Genomic DNA, 27242 nt, shown 5'->3' with positions numbered 1-27242 from the left:
ATTTACATATGATAATATTTTTGTATAGAAATTGTTAGTCTTCAGCTTGATTACACTTTCTTAGTGAAAACCTTTTTTCAGAAATTCTATTTTCATTTAAGTGTATATGCCATTGGTTTTGGCAATGTACATATTAAAAATAAAGGCATAAAAGGACCAGCTACTGTATTGCTGAACAAGCATTAATAGTACAGAGTACAGGTTAATGTGACCAGATAGGTAATTGTGGCTTAGCCTTGTAGGCTTAATATTACTAAACTGAGTCTGGTCTATGCCACTACCTAACTAGTACAGTGTACATAAAGGGATTTCTTACTACTGTATATGAAACTTTTCCATGTGGATAATCAAAATCAATAACTAGCTAAGCACTGCTGTGTTTTCAGGTTTGTTTTATTAAAGTCTTTCACTGTTTATCACTTGATTATTTTACAAAGGAGAAATGCATCCCTTGCAGCTTTCCAGCTTTTAACTATATAGCTCATCATTTTGAGTTAGCAACACTACATGACTGATATATACACTATACACGTCAACCTAGAACTAGCGTTGATCAACAACTTTTTTGGCAGCAAATTTTGTGGCCTTTTCGGCTGGTTTCCCTTCTCTGCCAGCTTTGCACTGCTGAGACTCTTTAGAAGTAAAAGGTTATTTTATTTTTAACGTGTCTACTCCAAAACCAGAAGGCAGAAGGTGCGGTTAGCCGCTATTATCTTAACTTTGCTGCCCATCAACTGAATTTTGCAGTCATTGCACCAGTGGAAACTGGTTATGCTTGTGCAATGACTGCAATTCAGTTGCTGGACAGTGAGTGTAGATGTGTGATAGCTGACTGCACATGCTTAAAACGACAAGCTAGTGCATTCCTGCTTGCCCAGGCAGTCCCGATTGTCTACATAGGAACATAAAGAATGGATGACCAAAATGATCATACTTGTGCTAAGTGTCATGACTTAGTTGACAATGATAACATGCTGGCTAAAGAAAATGTAGGCCATATTTAATGCATGTTAGTATAGTGATTTATGGCAAGACGAGTAGTGTTGAGTACTGTATTTCAGAAAACATCTTGATGGGGAATAATCTTTTTTTCACTGGAATCAATTCGGATTTCACACACCCCTCAGGTATTACCTGTTCTATTGTGACACTCAACTGGGTGTTTCCTGCTGACTTCCTGCAGTCTAATGTAAGGAAGTGTATAGAAATACACCTCTTTGGATAAACACAAATTGCATGTAAATCTTTGATATCCCAGTAAATAAAATCTGTATCTAAATTTTGCACAGAAATATTACAAGGTCACTCTAAAAGTCTGGCCTGGTAAACCAGACTGTGGTACTGTACACTAGTTTGCTTTCAATGGCCAAGAGACTGATAAAAAAACAGATTAAATGTTTCTATGTTCTGATAAATCTGCTTAATTGAATGATTTGAATGGATAGACATACAATTAACCTATATACTTAAGTATAGTCTAGTTCTACATGTAAATATATGTATATTTATCTATATATATACGTCATTTATAATTCCAAAACAAAGGAAAAAGTGGGGAAAACCTGTTAAAAATACTTGTGGAGTTCATTAGCGCATTCGAAATGTAAATAAACTACCTTTCCCAGTATTATAGACTGTTGTTTTAATGCGTCAGTGACACCGCCTTGCGGAAAGCAGGGAACTTGTAGTTTATCATTTTATGACCTTTGACTCTTGAAGCCACGCTCTCTCTGGTAAAAACTACACGTCCCAAATTGCGTTCTGGGCAGATGTCCAGAATGCCCCCCCAGCCCCTCCCGTTTTGCCCTCCTCCCATCAAGTCAACTCGGTTCACCAAAGTAGCAAAAGATGTCTGCGACGGGCACGGGAGCGGGCGGTTGCGGAGCCGGATCGGGTGCCGGCTCCGGTGCCTCGAATCCCAGAAAGTTCAGCGAGAAGATAGCCTTGCACACTCAACGACAAGCTGAAGAGACAGCCGCCTTTCGAGCGGTTATGATGGATATCACATCGACCCGGGTAAGTCGGGGTGGGGAGAAACCCAAAGAGGACAGGCCTCTCGGGGGATATGACTGGCAACGGGACTCGCTAGCTTGGTTACCGATACCAGGCAACAACTTCATGACTTTAGGTACTTGGCTAATGTGCAGAGACAGTCTGCATTTGTGACTTGGCCGACGCTAGCTGACTAGATATTTGGCTACCTAGCTACACCGCAACAGAAACTACTCAGTGGACAAATTGGCCATCATCTGTCATTTGACAAGTTTGGCGATCTAACGTCACCTAGCTAGTTAGTTCTCTCTCGGGTAAAGGTACTTGGTTGCCAGTTTGCTAACTAGTTAACGTCTAGTTAATGAATGTTAAATTGAATTTTGATTACGTGGCTATCTAGATTACATCATACGACACAACAAGCTGATTAGCTGAAGAAAGCCTTGCAGCCGGCATTAGCTTGCGAACTACCTGAAGTTCATCACTTAGCTAGCTAGCTAGCAAGCTTGTTGAATAAATGGTGTAACTGCGTTGCATGGGCTAACTGTACAGTTTAACTGATTATCGTATATTTTAGCTAACTGTTATGTTAGTGTGTTGGCTAAGCAGATGCATTTGACGTTTTTTCATTTGTTGGCTAGTCTACCGTTAGCCAGAATTACAGCCAATGTTGGCGAGGTTTTGACAGTGTAATGTATCTAGTCTAACGTTACTGCGTGCCGTGACAAGAGTACATTTTGCAGCCCACACAGATGAGTGAGTAGCTAAACTAGAACAGCTAGTTTATCGTCTTCTTCGAAATGTAATTGTTGAACGCCTGGTGATCTTGCTGGCACGTCAAAACTAACGTGACTACCTAACTACGAGTTAATGCTTAGTCTTTAGCAATGTTTACTTTTGGTCTTGCTTACTAGCATGTTAGCTATTAGTTTTCTTGTCAGTTCCTTGCCAGAATGGCACTGTAGCCTTCTAACTAACTCAACAGGATTATTTTCTAGTTCAGTTATTTTCGATTAGTATTAACTTATGGATTCAGGTTGCTGGCTAAAATAACGCAACGATTGCTTGCATAAAGTAACGTTGACCGGTTTAAAAGTGCATTCGACTGAAATAATTATTTAAAAAACTGACGATTTTCTCCTAAAAAATGACAAAACAGCATTGGGTTGGTTAATAATTTCCCGGAACATAAGATTTAGCCAAATTGTCCGATGTCTGAATGATGATAATACACACAAGTACCACTCAGGCACTCATGGATAGGCTTCCCCAGAGGATGTGAAGGACAATGATACAATTTGTGAGCCCATTCTAATATTCAATCATTTTGTTACAGAGACTAAGCTTTAGCATACACTAAATTGACTTACCAGTAAGCACCTGGAAAATGCCACCTGCTCTGCTTTTCTGACCTTTCCAAACTATTAAGAGAAATGCATGAAACAATGGTGCCTGTGATTTAGTCGGTTTACCTATTTATTTTGAAGTGTAGCCTGATTTGGCATAATGTATGCATGATCCATTCATAAGGAAGGTTTGAAAGGGAAATTATGTTTTTGGGACAACAGTAGCCTGAACTTTGCATAAGGCACATATTTTGGTAGTTGTAGACCCTGCTTTCTTATACCCTCACCTTTTCTCTTTTATAAAAAAAAATCCCCAGGTTGACCAACTTGTATACCTTTTAGCATGTGAGGTGTTGGAAAACAGACACTCAATCAAGCTAAGAGCATGTGGCATGGGATGGGGGTGGCCGTGGTTATCGGTAAATGATAGTCAGGCTGCTTCCTGATCTGCTGACAAGGCAGTGGGCCGTTACATGCTGAGACATAATTCCATCACACACAAGGTTGTATTGGGAGGTTTTTAGTGGATACATGCCTCCTGTGCAGTTACTCTTCCGGATGTTGATTTGGTGGGGCTGGCTTTTCACGGTGGAATGGTTGACAAGAAAATATCAACTACTGTGTGCATTATGCATTCAAATGGGCCAGTTGTGCTGTATAGTAGATGATAGTGGTCGATGCTTATCATCTCCTGGGTTTGAAACCAGGGTGGCTCGCTGCAGTTTATTTGACCCTAGCTTAAGGTTGCAGCAGTAAAGACAGCATTGTAGTAGGTCAAGTGGATGTTTGAAATCTGGCTAACAGAAAACCTGCTATGTAAAAAGTTGTGTAAGTGGCTCTGGATAAGAGTGTCTGCTAAATGCCTGTAATGTAATGCATTGGTTTGGCCAGCTGTGATAATTTTTTGCATGCAGATATGAAAACAGAAGCAAAATTAGCTGTCTTAAACTGAATGAAGCATTTTCATGTTGGTGGAACTACAAGTGTAATATTAACCTAACAAACAGCAGTTTGTATTGTAACAAGAAGGTACAATACAATACTGCCTCACACAGCTGTGCCCATGATGGAATCCAAATAGAAATCCATGGAAAGAAAGACGGAAAGGGTATATAAAGAAGGTCTCTGAGTGAAGTCTATGCTAGTTTCAGTGTCACATCATTCTGTTGTGGTTTACTGATGTAAAATTTGTCACATTGGCAGCAGTACAAAAGGCTGTATTGTCACTCTCATTCCAGAAAATAATTCATGCAAGTCTCTCAAACTATGGAATGCTTAGTAAAATGGGTCTGGGATGTTTATTACAATGATTTGTTTGTGATGTGGCTTGAGGCGGCAAATTAAGGCCACGCAAGAAAACTGGGGTAACAATGGCACCCATTTCAAGTATTGAAAGAGTGACATCCGCCACAGGGGAGGATGAAAAGGCAGTTGTTTTTGATTGGAGAAATGGCCCATACATCCAGCCTTTTGGTCGACACGAATCCCTTTCACATAGCGGCTGAGGCCGCCCTTTTGCTGGAGTCGATCCGCTGTTGCCATAGCCTTTGGTGCACTTTGTAAAGGGTCTGCCCGCAGCAGCCCAGATGGCGCGTCTGTTGCCTATTTTCATATTCTCTCCGAGCTGGTTTAAAGCTGCCTACAAGCTGGTGATTGTAGAGTGTACAGGTAGAGTTTCTGAGTCCCTGCTCAAATACAGTTTCCCATACATCTTTAGCTACCAGTACACTTGCTGAGCTGTATTTATGCAGTGAAACTGCTGCTTCCTACACCTTCTCTCCGCTTTATTCAGCCTCCCATTTTAAAACTCACTCTCTCTGAAGGAATCTCTGTTTTCTGTGATTCTGTTCCCATTATTCCCCAAATTGGAATGGCCAGTAACAGATGTAAGACAAGCCAACGGCATCGTTTTCACATCCTACGTCACTTTGGTAAAAACACAGATAGTGCATGAGTGCTCCAGAATGTGTGCAGCCAACAGGTGATCGTCTCCCCTGCAGTTCACTTTCAAGGATGGTACATGTTGCAGGTCTTATGCAGGCAGACCACAGGCGTCCAGTCGACCAGAGGTGCTGCTATTTTGTAAAAAGGTGGGGATTACCCTGCTGACAGTAGCCCTACCTCCATGGGTGATTCTAAGCGCACGTTGTCCACAGGGCTCCCAACCTAGAATCTTTTCCACGTTATCTGACCTACCATTGCTTAATGAGTGCTCGTTTTTAACTTGCATATTATAAATGTTACTTAATCCAACTATGATCGTTTGTGTTATTCAGCAGTTCATGGAAGAACTCACCGGAGTATCTAGATGGTCGACAGTTGATTGGGTGATGAAAATACCTGTTTAAGAGTAAGAGAAAGGGGAAACAAAAGACAAGAAAACTGCATAATTTACCACACGTATAGGCCTGCATGCACTTATACCCATCGAATCTGTCACTACAGCTGCTGTCCAATCTCTACAGAATAAGATAAGGAAAAACAGCGAGTCCTTCCTGTAATGGTAGTACTAGAAAGGTGCAGGATGCTGGCAGCCAAAAAATCTGTTGCTCTCTGTCCTCAATATAATCTAGCAGTGGGAACCACAATTTTACTAATATTGACTGTCTGTTACGCAAGTCGGTAAGTTCCTCTAATGATATAAATACAGCTAATTTATTAATCTTCAGCCCTTTATTCAGTAGTCAGTTTTCCTGTTAAGCTTATGGTTATGAGTTTTGAGTTTTTCAAGTTAAACATTAAATTTTATGTGGACATAAAAGCAGGTTGTTTTGCAATATAGATTTGTTAATATCGTGAATAGATTGCTTTATTGTTACATATTAAGCCATCACTGATTCTGCTTGCTTTCCCAAATGGTTTTAAGTGGTTGAGATTTTTCTCAAATTGTTGTTTTTCTGGAAAGTGAACAGATTTTTCTACTAGTTGGAATATGAATAGGAAGTTATTTTTAGCAATGTGTAAAGTAATCTAGGAAAATCAAAAATATTTGTTGTACGTATGTTAAATTCAGTCACAATTTCATTAGAATTATTTGTGTTTTTTGCGTCACTATGAGATGAGTCTGAATATAATTTCATTACAAAAGCGTTCAGTTTTTGGAAGTCTGTATTAGATATGGCCTTTTGCTTTTAGGGTTAGCGTTTTACATCTGGGTTAAAAGATAACGCGAAGCATATATACTTTTTTTTTTTTTTTTCCCAAAATGACCATTATTTTTCCAATCCTGCTATGCTTATAAGCCATCATAAACTATAATTGTATTTGATATATCTTAACTATTTAATCTATTTAATCTTTAAATAGTTAATGGAAAAAACACAGTTAAAGGTGACAGGTTTAAAAAAAAAAAAAAAAAAAACTGAACTTCACACAGGATCCCATTGAGATTCTTAGCCTTCCATAGTCCATGTTGGTAAATTTTGAAGTAGAATAGTGTTGGAGGATTGGCAGAGAAAGACCTCCCAGTCCCTTGGGTTTTTAGTTTAATGCTTATTTTTTTAGTTCCTGATGAACCAACAAATGTGCCTATAGCATAATTTAAAGAAATTGTGCTGCTGAATGTTTACTGAAGCTTAGGTAATGTGCCTACTACATGTACAGCAATGGTGCCCCTTGAGAGATTTGAACTCAAAACCTTCTGGTTCCTAAGCTTTCTAACCAATATGACATGCTGGTGTTTGACATTGTCTTCCCTGGGGCTGGGCCGTGCTGTTCAGGTGGGGCCACTTCTGTATAATGCAGCAGAATACTGCGATAATACATTGGGTCTTGCAGGTTAATGCAGCCTCGCAAACTAATTTTAGTCCCTGTTCTCAGAGGGCAAATTCATTTCCCTGTGAACCAGAATGATGCAGAACTGTGTATGTCCTTTCACCTGACTTATGTGATTTATGTAGCCTACTTCTATCATTTGGCCTGTTTACTTTCAGCTGTTTGTGCTTTCTCATGCTATTAATGTTTGTGGTTGTTTCATTAATTTCTCAACAGCAGGACTGTTACTTTGGTTTGCTGTAATAATGATGTAACAATGAAAAAGGAGAACTGGTGAATGCTCAGAAAGTGCAAAGTCTTAGCTTTTTCCTGTCTTTCATAACTTATGTCCGGCTTCACCTTATCAAAGAAACTCCTCCCCTTCTAAAAACATCCTGTGCGGTCCATTATATTTTGAGGGATTGGTGAGGGCAGGGCCTTGTGTTGATACAGCTACCTGGAGGAGCCTGCTAAAAGGCACTAATTTCTAGGAGTAACAATAGCACTGCGTACTGCTCGTGGAATTTTTTGGAATGGGCTTGTTGGTTGGACACTCCTGTGAAGTTTCTGTGAATTTTAAATGTATTCACAGATATTGTGTTTCTGGGCCCTGGTTTTAAGCTTTTCTTCTGTTCTATCCCATCCCCCTGTACTGAATTTTACATGGACATTTTTTGAGCTGTATAGCAGTAACACCTGAAGCTGAATGCTTCTGTCAAATACCAGTACTTAAATCTGTCCAAATGTACTTTAATCTCACATGTTTGTTAGTTTGTGCATCTCAGTTTCAATGTACATTAAATCAATCAAGTATTTCTAATTAGTATGCTACTTGAAGAATTCTGAACATTTAATGTGGGATTTGGTTGATGTCCGTCATTGCACAAAAAATCTATGTATAATTATGTTAATGAACCTATGTTTTTTGCAGTTATCACTTATTAGCTTATGTAAATCAATCAATTTTATTTATATAGATGGACAACTGTCACTTTACGGAGTAGAAGAACAAGGGCAAGAAACACAGCAAAAGAAAGAGCAAAAAGAGCAAAAACCAGGCCTGAACCCCCAAATAGCAAGCACATGAGGTAAAATAAATAAATAAATAAAAAACCTCCCTGTGGGGAGAAAAACCCTCAAACGGTGGCGAAAAAGAATTCCCTGATGGGAAGAAATCTCAGGAGGAACTCGGCATGAGCCCCTCCTCCGCAGGCTGGCCTGCTGTAAAGTAGTGGTAGAATGGAATGTAACAGAAATAATAAGGGATCTATGACAACAAGTAAAATGGGTTGAGAAGGTTACAGTTGAGGTAACTGGGATAGGAGAATTGTATAGTTCAGTCTAGTGCAATTTAGAGGGTCCACGGAAAATTAACTCTGGTCAACACACAGAGTAAATGTAGTCTGTGCCAAAAAAATAAAAGCTTGGATAGAAGCTTCATCTGGCTACAGTTCAATCCTTGGCTACCAGTGTATAACCTATGATGCTAAGGCAGTCATTTTTGAGAGCCCTCCTACTGGAGCCTCGACTTGATTTTAGTTTATGTTCTAACCCTGCAGGGCTAACTCAGACCATACATTCATGAACTAAGCTAAACTACCAAGTGTCAGCTCCTTTAAGACCAGCCTGACACTTGACGCTAAGCTACCTTGTGTGTAAGCACCGTTAAGGCCGAAATTGACACTTGATGCTAAGCTACCTTGTGTGTAAGCTTCATTAATGCCTGCTTGACACATCAGATATGTATAAACAGATGATGATACTTGACAATTTAACAGGATATAGGACTACAGGAGTGGCTAACTATAGGATTGACTAAAGAGTTAGGTTTTATATCCTTAAAGACGGAAAGTGTGTCATAAGCCTGCACATGTATTGGGAGATTGTTTCATAAGACAGGAGTTCTGTAAGAGAAGGCTTTACCTGTCATTGTCATTTTAGATATACATGGAGGAATTCATGTATATCATTCATCATGAACTTTCCACTTCGAGTCCATCCTGCTGTGTGCTCCCTACATCTTTTCCTAGAAGTTGGGATGTCAGCTGGTTTCAAGGTCCACAGCTGTGCTGCACTGTACGGCACTGGAGCTGTGTGTCCGGTTTTTTTCCTCATTTAAAGAAGGGACTGAACGTGAGGATTTCACCCAGTCCCTGTGCGAGCAAGGTTGCCAAGAACGATTGACTCTGGGTCAAGGAAATGGTACAGTGTCCTTAGGAAAGAGGCGCAACACAGGAGCACTGTAGGCGGCTTTACTGTGCTTTGTTTTAATCTGTTGCCTTTCATAAGCAATGACGTGTTGAGAGCAACACGACAGAGATGTCTGTTAAACCTGTAATGACTGGTTTTTCCCCATATTTTCAGTTACAGGCCCAGAAAGTGCGCTTGGCTAGAAGCCAGGGCCCATATTATGGAGGCTCGTTGCCTAACGTCAACCAGATTGGGAGAAACGCTTCTGATCTCCAGGTATGTCCCTGAGCCCCGCCGCTGTTGTCAGTGTCTCTACTGTGCTCAAGTGAATACTTCACCTCCAACGGCAAGTGTGGATGTGTTCTCACACCACATTATATTTGATGAGATTTAGGATATGCAGCCTCTAATCGTTCAAAGATCATGTGCAGTCACCTTTTAAATCACTTTTTATTCTTACGTGTAGTATTCAGTAAGACACCAAGTAGAGACATATTTCCTTTTTCCAAATGAATCAACAGGAAAATAATTGTTTCAGTGTTTATGTAGCTTTTTCTCACTTCTGATTATCGCAGAAGTTTTTTCACATTGCATATTATGTCTCATAAGAATCACATCCTGAACCCTGATCTCCTAAATCGTGAAGTTATTGTTGGTCTTCTGTCTTTCTCTTTCCATTTGACTCTATCTCCTTTTCACTTTCTCTCTCCCTTTCACTCTTGCTCTCCCTTTCACTCTTTCACTCTTCCTTCCGCCCTGCTGCTCACCCCTTCGCAGGGAGCGCTTCACTCCAACCTGGACTCGAGTCGATCCACGCGGCACCATGGGCTCGTGGAGAGAGTGCAGAGGGACAGGAGGTTCATGTCCCCAGTACGCCCCTACAGGAGACAAGTATCCTTCCTGGTGCTGCGCTGAGCGCGCTCACCAGCTGGCCCTGCTGGTGCATGGGATGGAAGTGGATTGGCTCGTGAGGCAGGCTGTCACACCCTTCCATCTGCCAGCTCCAGACTCAGGGCATTGAAAAACACAGCCATGCAGTTCAGAACTGAGGAATGACTGACAAAGTGACCTAAGCTACAAAGCCACAAAGCTTTTAATTAATTGTTGAAATAATTATGCATTTAAATCATTTAAAAGATCAGAACATGTGTTTTAAATATTGTGGGCAAGTTTTTAGTTTACACCACACTTGCATTTAATGAGAAGTGCACTGCCAAAGTCATTGTCATAGTGAACGGTTAGGGGGGGTAGGTGTATTTCACTTTTATAGTTGACATAGTTTTATAGGTGTCTGTGGCCCTTGCTGATGATCCGTAATATCAACATTTGTACCTTAAACATGGTCTGCAGATGGAGAGCTCTCCATATAACTCAGCGTATCTGTCTCCACCCCCCGACCCCAGCTGGAGAAGGTAACGTTCAGGTGCCCTCCCGGCAGAGACACTGCTGCTCTTCGGGGCGCCTATTTTTGTCTTATATTTGCTTTTCCATTTTAACCCTGGTCACTGGTGCATATAAGCTCTGTCTTGGGTAAATTTCACACTAACTGGACTAACACAGGGAAGTTTGTTTCCCAGGCAATAGTCTTTTCTGGTCTGGTATCCACCTCTTGACCTCGCTTGCTTATTAAACTTCTGGCACCTTTTTTTATTATTATTTTATTTTTTTTAATGGTTTTTGCACATGCTTGAGTTCTTTCACTCATAGGGCAAGAGTCCTTTTTTTCCAATCCACTCTCAGTTTTTGCTCTTCTGCCAAAATCTTCCTGCTCCTTAAACTAAGAAGAATGGTGGCAGTCTCAGAGGTGGGGAAACTGACGTGTGTGGGCCGTGTGAGAAAGGGCTGCATTTGGCACGTCTGTGTCTGTCACCCCGTTGCAGATTCCTGCTTGAGACCTTCCCTTTCATTTGCTCGATTTCGTTTTTCACTTAATCTTTCTACACCAGTTGGGGAAGTCCTAAACGGAACATGCCTTTGGATTAAAAGAAAAATGTTCATGATATACCAATGATGAAAATATCTCCACTGCACAGTTCTGCTTTACTACATTAGATGCAGCCTAATGTGTTTTTGGAGATGGGTGATACCAATCCGATTCATTGAAGGAATCCCTGCTGAACTGTTTTCCGGTGTCAGCAAAGTCTGTCCATTTTCTGAAGTCAGCGCTGGGCTAACACTCGATAAACAACACTGTAAATTCCACTTGCATCGATCAATAGCTGTCTAACTGATGCTTCGGAGTCTGGATGGAATTGGATTCCACAATGTTGTGTAATTGAGAGGCCTCACAGGAAAGAGAAGATTGCTGCAGTATTCCTAATCTAAGGAATTGCAGCCGCGGCAAGGTTTGATTTCCATTTTGATGTCAGCCTCCCTCTCTCTGACCCTCCTTCTTCTCTGCAAACTGTCTGCTATCAGTCATTTATGGCTGCCGCCATTTTTGTTTTTATTTGGAGATTAATGGGAAATTTTTCTGTCGATCATGAAGGAACTGGTCCAACAACTTCCCCATGGACAAAAACCAGTCGTTCCGACTTCCCACTACTGCACTCAACAGGTGAATCCAGACCTCCCTCATTCCCCCCCGGTTAAGTTACCATCAGCACCTTTTGTAGTGTGGCAGTGACAGATCTGCACTTGACTTCAAGGGCTCCGTTCTGTACAAGATTAAGGAGTCCCTTTGTCGTCATACCATTGATCTTTCAGATGGTCATGATCAATATGTCTCCAGTGATTGGCACTGCTCTGAATATATTGCCATGTGTGTCAGAGATGTAGATGTTTCATGTGGGATTTGACTGCCTAGTGATGCATGACGTGCCATTTCTTTGGATCATTCATTGGAGGTGGACTGAGGAGTGTGCAGTCGCTGGCTTGGTGTGTAAGCTCACTCTTCCTGGTCCAGGGAAGCTATTCAGTATAATGTCTATTTACTGTTATTGTCTGAAAAGCTATTGTACATCTCGGTAGGGTTTTAACTGGGTTTGAAGGCATGAAGGCAACTCTCTCCAGATCAGCTTGGAACGTTCCATCTGTGAGAGATGGCCTCGCACCCGTATTTTGCGCCATACTGTTTGGCCACTTCCAATATCAGTGGCCAAGTCTACACGTGTGTTCTGCCTTCCCGTTATTGTGTCCTCATTCCTTCTCCATTTTCCTCTTCACCTCCACAGAACAAACTCAGATTCCGCCCTGCACACCAGCGTCATGAACCCAAACACCACTGAAAGGTTTGGCTCGGGCCACTCACTGACCCCTCAGAGCAGGCTCAGCGGTGAGTACCGCTCACCCACACACCCCTGTGATGGCCTTAAAAATCATGGGTGCAATTAACATGAGATCCAAGAGCAGCCTTAGGAATAGAATTTCATTGTAAATCTGTTCTGGTTTCTGTATTAATTAAAGTCGCCCATGGTGGAGAATCATGTGTGGCCTTTGAACTGCAACATTTGTAGTCATTAGACAGATGGGATATGAGCCCATAAACATGTATTCGATTCTCCTACCTGAACCAATAGTGTCACGATTTCTATGCCATTTTGTTGGAGAACGTTGGGTCCCTTTTGTTTTCTGTGGTCTAACCGCGTTCATTTTCTGTTTTGTAGGCATGGCTGAGACAGAGGGCAGAAAGAGTGAGTCTACATTTAACTCCTGATTCCATGTCAGTGTCATGCTCGATAGGGGTGTAACGGTTCACGGTTTCATGCTGCACTGCCACTTACAGCATATGTGTTTCTGTCCTGCAACATGGTTCTGATTACGTCTTTGTCTCTGAGTACGTGAAAATATTTATCTGTGAGTACATTCATATTGTTATGCTTTACCAACTGTGCAGCAGACTGCTGCCCTGGTTTTTAGCTTTGAGGTCAGAAATTCCAGTCTCCTGTATGTTGTCTATATGGCCGAAGGTCCATCTAAATGATCAATTATTTAAATAGCCAACCTGTAGGTACATTTGATATCTACTTTTGTTTGTGCTAGTGTTTCAAATAGGATGAAATTCCAGTGTGAAGTTGGTGTTTTGTTAATCCAGAATGGATTGCTGGCAAGATATTCCCTATTAATTGCAAGCTTATCCATTGTTATTGTTGAAAATACAATTTATAAGCTCAAAAGCCGTTAGTATCACATTCACAGCAACCGTTCCTCATCAGTACAGAGACTTTACCCATATTAGTTCCTCAGTAGGTGACCTTAAGTATTCTGAGGGAAATGTTTGTGCAGCCAAATGTTTGAAATTTATTTTTAAACATTTCCTTGCAGCATTCTGCAATAGAAATCCTTTATTTTCTGTGTGTAGACAGTGTACTGTGTATCTAAATAAGATGCATTCATTGTACTCCCAGTGTTGTTTTTTTTTAAACGGTGTTTATTGCAACAAGACCAGACATATGAACCCTAAAGCATGACTCACAAACTGAGAATTGAACCGTGGAGTTCAGGAACCCTGAAGTCTGGTTATGAGTGTAATGGCCAGTAAAACGCACAGAATAGTTGCTGTTTTTGGTAAATGTAGGTTGACCAGGTTTTGACCTAGGTGTGGATCTCCTGAGCAGTTTGCTGTACCAGGATTCTCTCCTTCTGTCTTCCTCTAGTGTTCCCATACCCAGTGCCCCCAATTGAGGAGAACATTTTAGATGAGGGGAAGCTACCGAAGCCCTGGGACTCCAAGAAGGTACCCTTTAGCATGTCATGCTATGTTGGGCCATATGTACTACGGTCTAATTACAATCCTTGTAATCACAATCAAGTCGTTAACACACTGCTTGCACATGCTTAGTGTTTTTGAGCTCTGTAAAGAATGGACCCTTGGTTCTCTCTTGTTTTTAGTTACCAATCCTTTCCTCGCGACCAAAATCCTGTGAAGTCCCTGGTATCAAGTAAGTTGATGTCTGTGTGTTCCATCCTTACATTTCACAGTAAACAGTTCCATAACTGGCTACAGGTTGTTTGTTCTGTACAGAATCATAATTCCAAAGATTTGCATAGGGGATGTTGTCATGGCCTCATCTGTTGGGTCGTATTTGGATTTTGCATGCATGTAAGGCAAATTTCGAGCAAGGTGTTTTGCCTGAAACTGTGTGGTGGATTTTTATAAGCATGCTGACATAGGAGCCACACACAGTTCTCATTAATTCAATTCTGAAGCATTTGGTTATTAATGAACGCTCTCCCAGTCATCTATGACCTTAGTTTCTCTTTCAGATTCATATTTTGCCTTGCCTTAATGGCATGACCAAACATGCCAGTTTGCCAGAGGGTTGCCATAATGCTATCACCTCCCCTCCTACAACCTTCTGTTGTTTACCACGTCCATGCTTATCAATTTCTATCTCACGTCCAGTATAAATATGAGTTTTATTTGCTGTCTGCAGGGCATTTCTTCCTTCTGTCTTCCTCTCTTTACTTTCCATCTCTCGCCTTGTCTCCAAGCTGCTGCAGTATGAGTCACCTCACATTACAGCACAGAAGGCACCTCAAATGTTCTGCCTTTACAGGATATTGTCTCACACATCTATTCTCTCTTTCTCTCTTTCTTTCTCTCTCTCTCTCCCCCTTTCCTTCAGTGTCTTCCCCTCCCCGGACCAGCAGTCCAGCAGCCCTCATATCCCCCTGGCCATGAACACGGGGGGCTCCCTCCCAGACCTGTCCAGCCTGCACTTCCCCTCCCCGCTGCCCACGCCTCTGGACCCGGAGGAGCCGGGCTTCCCCTCCATCAGTGGGGGCTGCAGCACCGGCAACCTGACCAGCACCCTTACCCAGCTGGGCATCACCGCCGGCAACGCCTTCCCCTCAGCAGGTACCGTCAGACATGGAAGCATGCGATGACAGCTTCGCCTTCTGGGAAGCTTGTTTATGCTGGAAGCAAGGCCAAATGCAACACAGGTGGTGGAAATGGTCAGGTTCACCACTCATACTGTATTTGTTTGGTGTGAGAAGCACACGTGAATGTGTGGTGTGTGTTCATTTTGGAAATAATGTCTCAATTAAATTGTCATATTTAATTTCACCTGAAGATGGGGGGAAAAAATTCTATCTTCTATTTTTATGTTATTTTTCAAATTTAAAGACTAATTAATTGCAGATTGAACACTGTAAAGTATGGTCACACTGATAGAATGATCTCGTTTGAGAGATTTTGGCCGAATACAGGGATAGTAGTATAAAGAATAGGGGAACACATTCTGTGGCCTTATTTACACTAAACCTTCAATCTAATTTTCTGTCATGTTCTGCATTTTAGGTAGTGAAGTAGTGCACTGAAGAAGTGCAAACACAGCCCGCCGTCTTATCTGTGCTGCTTGCTTTACCGAATAGTGCGTTGATGCTATCAATACTGGAGTGTTCCACTTTGCATTGAGCAAAAGCATCACTGCACCACTGCAAGATGTATGGGCACCATTACTCTAATACGCATATTGCTATAATGTCTTTAGAAAATAATGCCTTATGTCAGTGTCTTTTTAAATTTTCACTGGTTGCACAAACCAAAACTTAGCCTGGGTGGAATTTATTTTTTTAAATTAAGCAGGCAGCAATTAGTATCTAGCAGCACTTGTTTTTTAGCTATCAGCAATATCATCAGAAAACCCCCACTACTGATATGATCACTCTCGTTTCCCCCTGCTCCCGGGATAACATGCGAGGGGAAACCCTGTATTATATTAACCCAAAGAGCTCTTTATGCTCTCTTGAGTGACAGGCTGGACATAGACACTTAATAAGCATTCTCAGTTTATTTATGTAAGGTTGTGTGGATTCTGGTGGTATCGCTGTCTTGAAAAAAATCTTTCCAAAAACCCTGCTTTGCAGGGAGGCGTATTGGCATTTTTCATGCCAGATTTACTTTTAAAAGATGTTGCCAAAATTTGTTTCCATCTCTTTTTCCATCTCACCAGCAAATGAGCTGTCTCTTCCGTTTGCTGGTGTTTTTCCAGAGTATTGCTGTGGGCGTGATGTACGGTGGTGGCCAACGGGGTCGGTTCAGGCTGGTTAATCAATGCAGGATCAGCTTGAGGGAGCAGTTCTTTCTCTGGCTTCAGACAGGGATGGCTAACAGATGTGAGAGCAGCACGATGAAGTGGTGGCAAGGGGCTGCCTGTTCATTTTTGAAGTCCTTGAGTCAGGTCTTCAAGTGAATGCTCCTGCTATCAGTTAAACTGTCTAAATGGATTGTACATACAACACAAGCAAGGTTAATGGGAAATTTGATGTCTGTTAAGCAGGTCTTATAAAGTACGGTGTGGTGTGGTTTGCTGTGGACCTTCTGAAAAGTTCTTAAACTTGAAATCTTGTGGCCCAGTTCCTGAAAGAAGTTTGTGGTTGCAGTGGAGCATTTTTTTCTTTCTTTATCTTCATCATGTGCCAAGGCACTCTAAACAGGAAGTAGCACATCCACTGAAGGCTGTGTGTAGAGGCTCTTAGTTTGAAACCCAACCCTGTTTAACTGCTCTTGGCTATTCGATGGATGGCTATTCACTTTGGCTGATTTTAGTTACCAATGTGCCGCATTTGCACTTTCACTGCACAATCAGCAAACAAAACAGCAATATCACCCATGTGAAAAGGTAATTACCCCCTTAGTTACTCAATCAAGCAATTAACAAAATTTAATAGATAATTAGATTAAACTGAACACATCCAGGATTGATTTAACACATCCTCATTCATATTGAACCTTGCCATCAGAGTGAAGTAGTCACCATAAAGTTTTTAGAAGCACACTCTGCCACGATCAGAGAAAATTCCACAAGAGCTAGAAAAAAAAGGTGTTGAAATATGTCTGGAAAAGGTTTAAAAGCCATTTATAATGTCTCTCACCACAGTGAGAGCCATTATTTGCAAATGGAGAACACTTGGAACAGTGATGAATCATCCCAGGATTGGCCAGCCTGCCAAAATTTCTCCAAGGGCACAGCAACAACTCATCCAGGCAGTTCCCAGAAGGAGAGTAGCAAGGCAGAAACCACTGCTAATCAAATGAAACATCAATGCTCGTCTTGCTTTTGCACAATTGGATGATCCCCAAACCTTTTAAAATAATGTTCTATGGACAGATGAGTCAGGAGTGGAACTTTTTGGATGACGTGAGTCCCATTATGTCTGGCGTAAAGCAAATACAGTATTTCACAGTAAGAACATCATACCAACAGTGAAACATGGTGGTGGTAGTGTGATCGTGTGGGGATGCTGGACGACTTGCCATTATTGTTGGAACCATGAATTCTGCTATGTAGCAGAACATTTTTAAGAAGAATATCATTTCATCTGTCTGTGAGCTGAAGCTGATGTGTAATTCAGTTATGCTGGAAAACAAATAGAAAAATCCACATCTAAATGGCTCAACATAAACAAAATGAAAGTTTTTGAGTGGCCTAGTCAAAGTCCTGATTTGAACCGTATAGAGATGCTGTGGCAGGACCTGAAACGAGCAGTTCTTGCTCAAAACCCTACCAATTTGTCTGTATTAACAGTTGTGAAAAGAAGAATGGGATAAAATTCTTTCACAGAAATGTAAAAGACTGATATCAAATTATAAGAAGCATTTGATTGCAGTTATTGCTACTGAAGGTAGTGCAACCAGTTATTTTTAAGGGGCAATTACATCTTCACATGGGTGATACGGGTGTTTGATAACTTTTTTTAATTAAATAAATGTGTTTTGTGTTTACTCTGGTCTTTGCCTAATATTACATTTTGTCAAAAGAAGATGTGCATTAATAGAGGAAATCAGGAAGGGGGCAAACATCCTTGCTATGAGGAGAGACTTAGCTAAGATGTTGCTGCCTTCATGAGATAACTATCAGTGTTCATGGCTTTCCTGGTTTTAATGCCTTTATGTGGTCACCAACTACAGATTCACCCTCTGTACTTTCCTGGTATTACAGCAAGCTTCCAAATCAAGAAGTGAAAGTTGGCTACGTTGCATAACACACTTTACTTTTTTTATTCAGATATTCAAGTGCACATGTGTATAGCGCATATGGTCAGTATTACATAATGAGATTTATTGAGACAGTACTTGCCTTTCATACTGAATTGCACCGATTTATGGAGGTGCCATGAGTATTTTATGATGCTTAAACTGAATACAAACTGGCTTTGTAGGACCAGTTTGTATTCAGTTTAGTTGTTCTTCACATGCATTTGCTGTTTTCATGCGAAGGCAGGCTTGCCAAACAAGTTTTAAACCAAACAGATTTCTGCACTCTAGCAAATGTGTGTGAAAAATCAATAAATTGTGTTTTTTTGGCATTGTCTGCAGAGGTATACAGCTTGTAGAGGTTTTGAGTGCTCTGTCTTTGTTTCAACATCACAGTCTGTCCACTCACTATACTTGAATGATGATGCATCTAGAACGTTATTTGTTTTTCTGGGAAACCAGTTTCTGCCACAGTGACAGAGTGAAAAGTAGATGAAATAAGTTACCAGACAATGTGTTTTTTCTTATTTTTTGTCCCCCTCTGCATAGGTCTGTCAGCATCTCTACAGGGGACTGCATGTCATTCCTTCCTTCAGTCATCGCTTAGCAACCCCAACATCAAATCATCTCTCAGCAGCCACTCCTTCCCTACGTCCCTTAGCTCCACCTCCCTGCACTCCTCCCTCAGCAACCCCTCCCTTCAGTCCTCCCTCAGCTCCTCCCCTTCTTTACAGTCTTCTTTCAGCAACCAATCCCTGCACTCATCGCTCAGTAACTCCTCCCTGAGTAGCCAGTCCCTCCCATCAGCAGCCAGTATTACTAGTTACAGCAGTGGCGTGGGAGGATCAGGCTCCTGCTCCCCCTACTCTCCACTTCAGCCGCAGCTCAGCACGTCGCCACGGAGACGGGCTCAGCTCAGCCCACTCTCACTGCCCTTAAGTGGAGAGTCGCGACGCCACCACCCCAAGCAGTTCTCACCTACCATCTCCCCCACACTCTCCTCCATAACACAGGTAATGTTATCAAGATCCCAAACTGGTACAAATAACTGCACAGAATGGCAATGTCTGTAATAATGAAATTGTTCAATTGCATGTTAAATCTTTCATTTGAAATATAACTCCTATGATTGCCTATCAGTGTCTCTTCACCAGTGTGTTAAACAGTAATTTAATATCATCCCTCTTTGAGATGTCTTGGGGCCATGAAGTATTTTAACTAAGACATTGTATTTTTGTTTGGTATTCTTGAGGGTTTGACCTAAGGTGCAGCCCTAAAGATACGTCTGTTTAGCATCTGGTCTTCACTGGTGATTAGTCCTGTTGAGTTTAGTTTTCATCACAAGACTCACCAGATCCTCCTCTTTTCATCCTCAGGGTGTTCCTCTTGACACCAGCAAATTGCCTATGGACCAGAGGCTACCTCCTTATCTCTACAGCCAACCCCAACAGCCACAGGCTGGTCCTCCAGTGTCCCATCAGTCCATGCAGAAGGGTCCGATGTCCTCTCAAACAGGTCAAACAATGCAGCAGCCGCAGGCTTCTCAGCAGGCTATGTTACACCATTCGAACCAGCAACAGCAACAGCTGCATCATCATCATCAACAGCAGCGCACTCACATGCACCTTCAGAATATGCAAGGCCTGCAGTGTGCGCCAATGCAACACATCCAGAGGTCGACCCAAAACCAGAACCAAAACCAGAACCAAAACCAAACCCAAACCCAGACCAAGGCCGAGGTTTCCATGGACACACAGGGCCAGAACTCTCAGCACTTGCAGCCGCATCTTCGGGAGCAGAACATGCAGAACCTGGGCACCCAGGAGCAGCAGCTCCAGAGCCTTCCACAGCTCCAGCACATCAGCCACTCTCTGGCTGCGGATCTGGGCCTGTACAGCGTGAGTCACTGGCTGTTATAGCGCATTGCCCAGGGATATAAATAACACCGCTAATGTGGGTATTATCATTTTTGTAGCGGTGGATGTAGCAATTTAAATGAATTATTGCTATAGAGGAATACAGTTGTGATTTGTGACAAAATTCTGATCTTATCACAGTGTAAAAATTTTACAGGAAAATTTAAAACTAAGAAAATTGGTAAAGGCTTGGCCTGAACTTGCAAAAAGCCAAAGATGGGGTTAAAAAGACCCTCTCAGGAAGATCTTGGCTGAGAGGAGGAGGAGGAGCCCATCCTCTGCTGGCCAGCCCACTGTCAGTACTTCTGTGCTAAATTGTAATGGGGAAGTCATGGGAAATCAACTAGGTAAACAATCATACTGTTGCGACAGAATACGGCCAGGTGTGTATTAATAGGCCGGTCAGAAGAGCAAGATGAATCATCCAGGCCTCCAGGATGTGAACCTACGTTGGGGACAAAGGGCAGAAGCCCCAGGAAAGGGAGAGACTGTCCTAATGTATACACAAGCAAGCTCAAAACATTTTAGTCTGTGAATCCAAAGGAATGCCAATAAAATTTAAATTAAGCTGCTGTGCTTAGCATGCTGAATATCGTCTCTTGCAGGATTCCTCGCTGTTGAACTCTCTGCTCGATGACCCATATCTGAGCCTGCAGCTCACACCCAGGCAGAGCCAGACCCTCTCCCAGCAGGTAGGACATCTCTAGTACAGCATCCAGACCACCGTCTAACAGATAAATGTTTTAGTTTTAGAGCTTCACTAACTTTTAGGGATACGAGTGTTTAAATGAAGAAAACACTTTGGCACGCTAAGACGATTGCAAGTCTCTTTCAATGGAGCTCAGCTTTCAGCCAGTCAGAGCACCTGTGTGTATCTGGATGTCAGATGTAAGGACGCTTACTTTATCTCCTTTAAGGATACGAGTATACCCAGTGCTACATTTTTAAAAATATGTAGTCATTTCAGTTCTTGTATTAGAGTGTACCAGTTCACGATTCAATCTTTATGTTTGTACAGTTAAGTTGAATTTTTACAATGGGCATAATCATTGTGAAATTAATTTGTTATGCATGACATTGTAAAACAAATGTCATAACTTGCTTGCTTTCAAAACCTATATATAAATTCAATCTCTAAATGATTTTGAAATAAATCTGAGTATAATGTAGCAATGGATATAAATAAATCATTGCTTTATTCTTTCACAGCTGTAAAAATATTTTTATTAAGATCTGAATGGCAATATTATGCCGTGTAATAGCTCAATCTCTGATGCTTGCTTAAACCCTGTGCATTTCAATATTTTTGAGGATGGAGAGTGTCCTGTGGGTGAACCTATAATACTCATGAGTGGGTGACTACAGAAGAGGAAATCTGGGTTGACTCACTACACAGATTGTGCAAATAGGGAAGTGTAGTACAGTGTGTGTCACCACAGTTTGTCCACAGCTCCAGAGCCGTACAGTGCCTGGCGTTGTTCACTGTCTTCCGATGAGGTCTTGGAGCTCTTGTACCTGAGGTCTGCCAGTGTTTCAGAGATGCTACGCAGCTCTTTCAGCCCTCTCATTGTGCCACATGTTGTTTCAGCTTTGTCTTCAGATCTGCTTCTTTCTTGTTCGGACGTTCTTGTCGATAACTTCTGGTAACTGTTTTTGTTGGCACGTTTTGTTACTGAATGGTTATTTTTCATCGGTTGTCGACTATCCTCCTCCATTTGTGAAACCCATTGTAAACAGGAATTTTGGGGATGGAAAATGCCTCAAAAACACCTCATTTTGACTTGAAGCTGCACTGTGGCTGCACATGAGAAAAGTCAAAAAGAGGGAAATAACATAGTGTGTAATATAGCCTACGTGGCTTTGCATTAATGATAATTCAGTTTCCTTTGGCTGTCAGGTGACTCATCCAGATTACACATTGGGTTTGGGTAGTGCAACCTCGCTGTCTGGTGTCGAACCCTAATTCATAGTATGCCATATTCATACCAAGTTACCTAACTGAAAGGTGTTCAGTGTTGCATTTTGGTACAAATACATACTGTTATTTTCATGTCTTGCATAACTGTGACTCATCAGAGTTGGAGTGCCCAATAACGAGCTGGATTTTGCACGTCTCTGTTTCTCCCCCCCCCCCTCCTCACTCGCCCCTCACTGCTTCTCCATTGGGTAGTTCAACATGGAGCACCAAGCAGAAGGTCTGTCCTTCACCCACAGCTCGGGCTCCAGGCCCCTCCCCAGTAAGGGACAGGACGGGTCCTCTGCTGACCAGGGCTCCGTGGACTTTCAGAATTTGGGCGACCAGCAGCTCCTGAACACCCCAAACCAGAACTGTAGAGGCGGGGGACACCACAATGTTCCTAACATTATCTTGACTGGTAAGATGAAAGCTGTCAGCCCAAAGGGTTTTTGCAAGCTCTTGCCAAAATAAGCATCTCACTTGCCTTCTATTAGTCCGTGGTTGGAATGTTAATATAGCAAAGGTGATTTTTTTAAATGCATTTAAATTTTCATTTATGCCATTGTTGGCTTGAATATGAATTTCATATACGTACTGTTGTTGGGTATGTTGTAGCTTCTGCTAGAAATGGTTTAGCATGATTAAAATACATGTAATAGCTATCTGCAGCAGATACCGCAAAATACTTCTGAAATTTTAGAAAAGTACTTAATGTATTTAAAATGCAAGTCCCAACAACATCTGACCACATGCAGAACTAGAAGTTCAAAAAACTCATGAAATTGTACAGGGAAAAAACCTGGAAAACTGATTATAAGAGACTTGAATGCATAATGAACTCCCCCCCCCCCCCTAAAAAAAGTGGAATGAAATGAAGGAGCAGGGTTTAAAAGCAAAAATCATCCCATAGTGGTGAAGAAGTGAATGTGCCAAATTAATTTATAAAAACATTTAAAGTAGTCTTAAGACCTCTACTAAATCATTTTTGAAAATTAATCAAGTGCTCTTTCAGTGTCCACTGGGATGCAGATTGCTCAGTCTAACAGTAACTTGATTTAGATTTAGGGCCTTAGGTTGAGTGTTTTTTCAACCTTAAACATGGCTTGTGAAAATGTAGATGTACAGTATTTGTTAAAGCAGCTTGTGCGACTTGACTGAACAGAGGTGGTGAGGACATATTCCCTTCTGACGGATGGGAAAATGTAATTAACTTCCTGAGTGCAGCCCCGCCCTCACCCCTCTTCTCTCACTGGCTCAGGTGACTCCCCGCCTGGGCTGTCCAAGGAGATCACCAGCGTCCTGTCAGGAGTTCCGGGGTTTGAGGTGGACCCCTTTTCCCTGGACGACCCCCTGCGGATGGACCCCTTGGCACTGGAGGGGCTGGGCATGCTGGCCGAAGGGGACCTCATGCTAGCCGACCCGGCTGTGGAGGACTCCTTCCGCTCTGACCGGCTCAAGTGACGGAGGCGGGAGGCGTAGGACAGGATCGGGGTTGGTTAGGGGAAAGCCTGGCTCCTCCCCGATTGGCTGTTGCAGGATCCGTGCAGTATGGATGTTTGGTGAATGTTTGAATCTGTCTGTTCGGAACAACAGTCGTTCTCCGAACGGAGTGGCCAGTGAAATGACTGAACAATGCAAAAAGAAATGGGACCTCAGGAGGTTTTTCAGCCGAGAAGTTGGATCCTGTTGAGATTTTTGTATGCCAGCACCGAATTTAATTGTCCTTGTGTCGCTTGAAAAATATTTAGGCCATATGGTATGCGTTTAACTGCATGTTAACAAATGCACTTGAAGCAAGGCAGAAAATGGTAATTATACAGCATGTGATGTTGGCTTTTTATTTATGAGTCTACATGGGGTAAACGCACCACTCTGACTGCTATGCGATTAATCTTCTTTCCAACCCTATCAAGTGAGGTCTGTTATCCGAAATGTTCTCTTGCTGCTGGTTCTTGCCATTAATAATTTCGCTAAACGGAGATTCAGAGCATAGCAGTGAGGCTGAAAGACAAGCAGACATTGTCTGTTCCTGGACCAACAACAGGATTGGGATGAGTTCTTTTGAACATGCCTGCTTATAGCACCCCTGCTCTTGCTATACAAAATTAGCTGGTCTTCAATGCATGTTTCTAGGTTTTTCTCTGGGAACCCCATCTCTGACCTGCAACAATATTGATTCGTCAGCCCCTTCTGACAGATCGGCTGAGCTCGTCAATAATGATGAGCTTAGGTGGGCTGAACAGCTTGTTCTTGCCATTATGTATTATGTTCTGTTCTTATTCAGAGAGCCAGTGACAATATGTAAAAGTTGTGAAATGCATACAAATGTAATTGTGTATGCTTTGGAATCGATAGCATTGTGGGTGTTGGCTTGTCTCTTTCTGTCTGTGGAGATGGGACCTTGGGGGGGGGGGGGGTATTGGGTAATCCCCACTACTGTGACCTGCTCCAATGCTCCCTTTCATTTATCTGTACATTTTGCACTCGGGTATTCCAGACTGAAGGCCATAAAGAGATAGTGTAACATTTTTTAAGTAACAAAATAGTAATTATTATTCAAATCTATATTTTTTAACAAAGTTGGATATATACACAGTATATATGTAGAGATAGATACAAAGGAAGAAAAGCCTAATAATTTACTGTTGCGTGTAATAACTACACAACCAAGCAACTGCCTTCGAAAACAGAGCTTTCGTCTGTGGTATTTAAAGCAGCCGTTTTGAATGGCTGCGTCTGCTATGTCAGTTCCCTGCTATGTATGTTGTGTGAACACATGTTTTGTGATGGTCCTTTGCTGTTGTGGCACAGCGCCAGCCTAGACATTCTCAGTAGTGTCACGTCCCCATGGCTCAGTGGAATTGCCTAAGAAGAGCTATCAGGGGGATTGTGCTTTCAAACTGCATGACCTCACCGCTGAAGCAGCGAATGCATGTTTTGAAGCCATTCCTTTCTTTCCATGTTTTCTGCCTCTGGAATATATTAAAATGTGCTGGTGGAAAAGCTTGCATTCAATTGAAATGTCAGACAGTGGCATGGAAATGTATTAAATTCCCTGTCATTTAGAAACGGGATGAGAATGGGCTATGGCCCTTCATGTTTGGCTGAAGAGCTAAGTTGGCACTCGTGCAGAAACACAATCCATCCATAAGCTATTGTGATCGTACCGTACCATTTCTTTCTCTTCCATCAGTCAGTCAGATGAAAAAAAAAAACCCTGTTCAGTGCAGCAATTAATGAAAAAGTACCTTTAATTACCTTCATGAAATCCCTGCAACTAGTGACCAGGAACTGTGTGCTGTTTCTGATGATTGTCTATAATGAATGGGCTCTTGGAAAATAATGCCAGTAGCAGTAATGGTCGTGGCATTAGAGTGCCAACTGAGCTCCACTGTGCAGCCCCTCATCCCTTCTCCATTCTCCCAACACTGCCACCACAGTTGTGTTCCGCATAATTTCATGTGAAAACCAGTATTGCCCCCATTACCCCTGTGCATCCCTGTGTCGCTGCCTACTGTGTAGGCAAATATTCTGGCGAATCATGAGTTAATGTTGTTTATGTAATGATTGTGATTTGAAATGTGTGTATGGAGCTTGAGAGAAACGTCCGAGTCATAGATTCAGCCGTCTGAGAGAATACAGATGTGGTAGAAGAGGTCAGGGGGCATGTGATGAAATGCGTAGGCGATAGAGTGTCCTGCAGTTTGTTGCTAAGTGAGAGATTAACGTCAGAATTCTGATTTTAAAAGATGGCAGATCAACGAAAATGGTTTTAAATCGAATGGAAGCCTTGAATCGTCTGCTTTACTATCTGCTTGACATTGTCCTGTTTCTCCCATGTTGTACACTGTGAGTTTTTCTTTCGCTTGTTGTTTCAATCTTAACAGCACTCCCTACCTGGAATATAGTAAATGTACTAAAGCTGGGAGGATTAGCTTAGCATAAAACTGTGGAGCCAATTATTGTTGCACTGTGTTAGTAGCTTGACCTATCCTTCATGAACAAAGTGTTCATAGTGAACTCTCTGCAGGACTAGAGGAATGGGGCATGTAGTAGAAACAGGGTTGGGATCTTGCAGGTTGTGGGGAATGACAGCGGTGTGGAAACCGAGGAAGAGGCACAGGAGAATATGAAGTACTGTGTGAGGTAGGGCTCAGCGCAGGCAGCTGGCCTCATACCTTGACTGTGTTTTGCAGCTGATGTGAAAGCAGACCCTGAGTGCAGAGGTTTCTCAGTACACTTTTATTATGCATTTTCCAGTACCGTATGCTGAAGGGTGAAATTCTGCTCCACAGAATCTAAACTTGTGGCCGTATAGCCTATTGGCCACAGGTGAAAATATAAGCATATTGCTTTACGTGATTCTTGCATGCCGTCAGCTTGTTCATTCTGTGATTGTGCTGAATGCCAAGACCTGTGACTGCTGGTGTCACAGTGCAGGTTTTTCATGGTATTGTCATTTTCAGGAGGCTGCGTATAATACAAAGTGACACACTGCCAAATTTGTGTTTAAAAAGACCTTGAATAACCTGAATGATTAAGTTACTGATTAAAAACAAAAACAACTCTTTAATGGCATTAACAATCACTCTTAAAATAGGCCATTATGTCTTGTGTAAATTTGGTACCATATTAGATTCTGGTGAATTGGAACAAGTGGCTTATAAATTTATGTGAAGACACAAGAGTACCCTGCAGTTTAGGGTTAAGTCCCCAGTAACTCCTTAGTCCTGAAAAGGCCCTAGGGATATGCAATGATTTAACTGTTTCACCCTGTACTACAGTGAAATAGAATTTCAGTACCTATTCTCTGCCAATAGATGTAGCTGTTGAGCAGCAAAAAATGTGATTCATGGGATGATAAGACAATGGCCATGTTTTCTTTTTTTTACTGACGTTATTATTAATTGCTGTAATTGTTATTTTGTATTGTTTGCTCATGTATTTTTATAAGTTTCCTTTTTGGTGGATAAGGAAAGTGCTTCTGTGAAAACTATATTTTCATTTGTGTTAATTTTTGAATTTTAATAACCAGGGAAATTATGTCTGTTGTATATAATAATCTTGAAACATAGGTGCTTCTTAAACCTAACAAATGTTTTTTTTATTAAGTAAATGCTATATTCACAATATTTTACAAGAAAAAATAAATTCGATAAAAGATA

The 27242-nt window shown here is 41.8% G+C and overlaps 1 protein-coding gene across 2 annotated transcripts; it reads left to right on the top strand.

Moving 5' to 3' along the window:
* The first annotated feature begins 1795 nt into the window (after positions 1–1795).
* On the top strand, positions 1796–27242 carry LOC135263913 (CREB-regulated transcription coactivator 2). Of its 2 annotated transcripts, XM_064352391.1 has the most exons (15): positions 1796–2016; positions 9456–9557; positions 10059–10172; positions 10632–10693; positions 11770–11838; positions 12455–12555; positions 12887–12913; positions 13877–13956; positions 14112–14161; positions 14849–15081; positions 18754–19217; positions 19581–20102; positions 20726–20812; positions 22291–22495; positions 23336–27242. In XM_064352391.1, exons 1-15 carry the CDS (start codon positions 1849–1851, stop codon positions 23536–23538), a joined length of 2487 nt encoding a protein of 828 aa, XP_064208461.1. In that variant the 5' UTR covers positions 1796–1848; the 3' UTR covers positions 23539–27242. The 2 variants fall into 2 exon arrangements, with proteins under 2 accessions (XP_064208461.1, XP_064208470.1); XM_064352400.1 differs by lacking the exon at positions 11770–11838.

The sequence above is a fragment of the Anguilla rostrata genome, chromosome 1, assembly GCF_018555375.3.
Source record: "Anguilla rostrata isolate EN2019 chromosome 1, ASM1855537v3, whole genome shotgun sequence".
Classification (NCBI taxonomy): Eukaryota; Metazoa; Chordata; class Actinopteri; order Anguilliformes; family Anguillidae; genus Anguilla; species Anguilla rostrata.
Note: the sequence above shows the minus strand (reverse complement) of the source record. Positions and strands in the feature narration are given on the sequence as shown.

Excerpts from the sequence above, each read along its gene's own strand:
- LOC135263913 (XM_064352391.1), top strand. The coding sequence starts at position 1,849 with ATGTCTGCGACGGGCACGGGAGCGGGCGGTTGCGGAGCCGGATCGGGT. Across the intron at positions 12,914-13,876 it reads TGAGACAGAGGGCAGAAAGA|TGTTCCCATACCCAGTGCCC; the intron begins GTGAGTCTACAT and ends GTCTTCCTCTAG. Across the intron at positions 20,103-20,725 it reads CGGATCTGGGCCTGTACAGC|GATTCCTCGCTGTTGAACTC; the intron begins GTGAGTCACTGG and ends CGTCTCTTGCAG.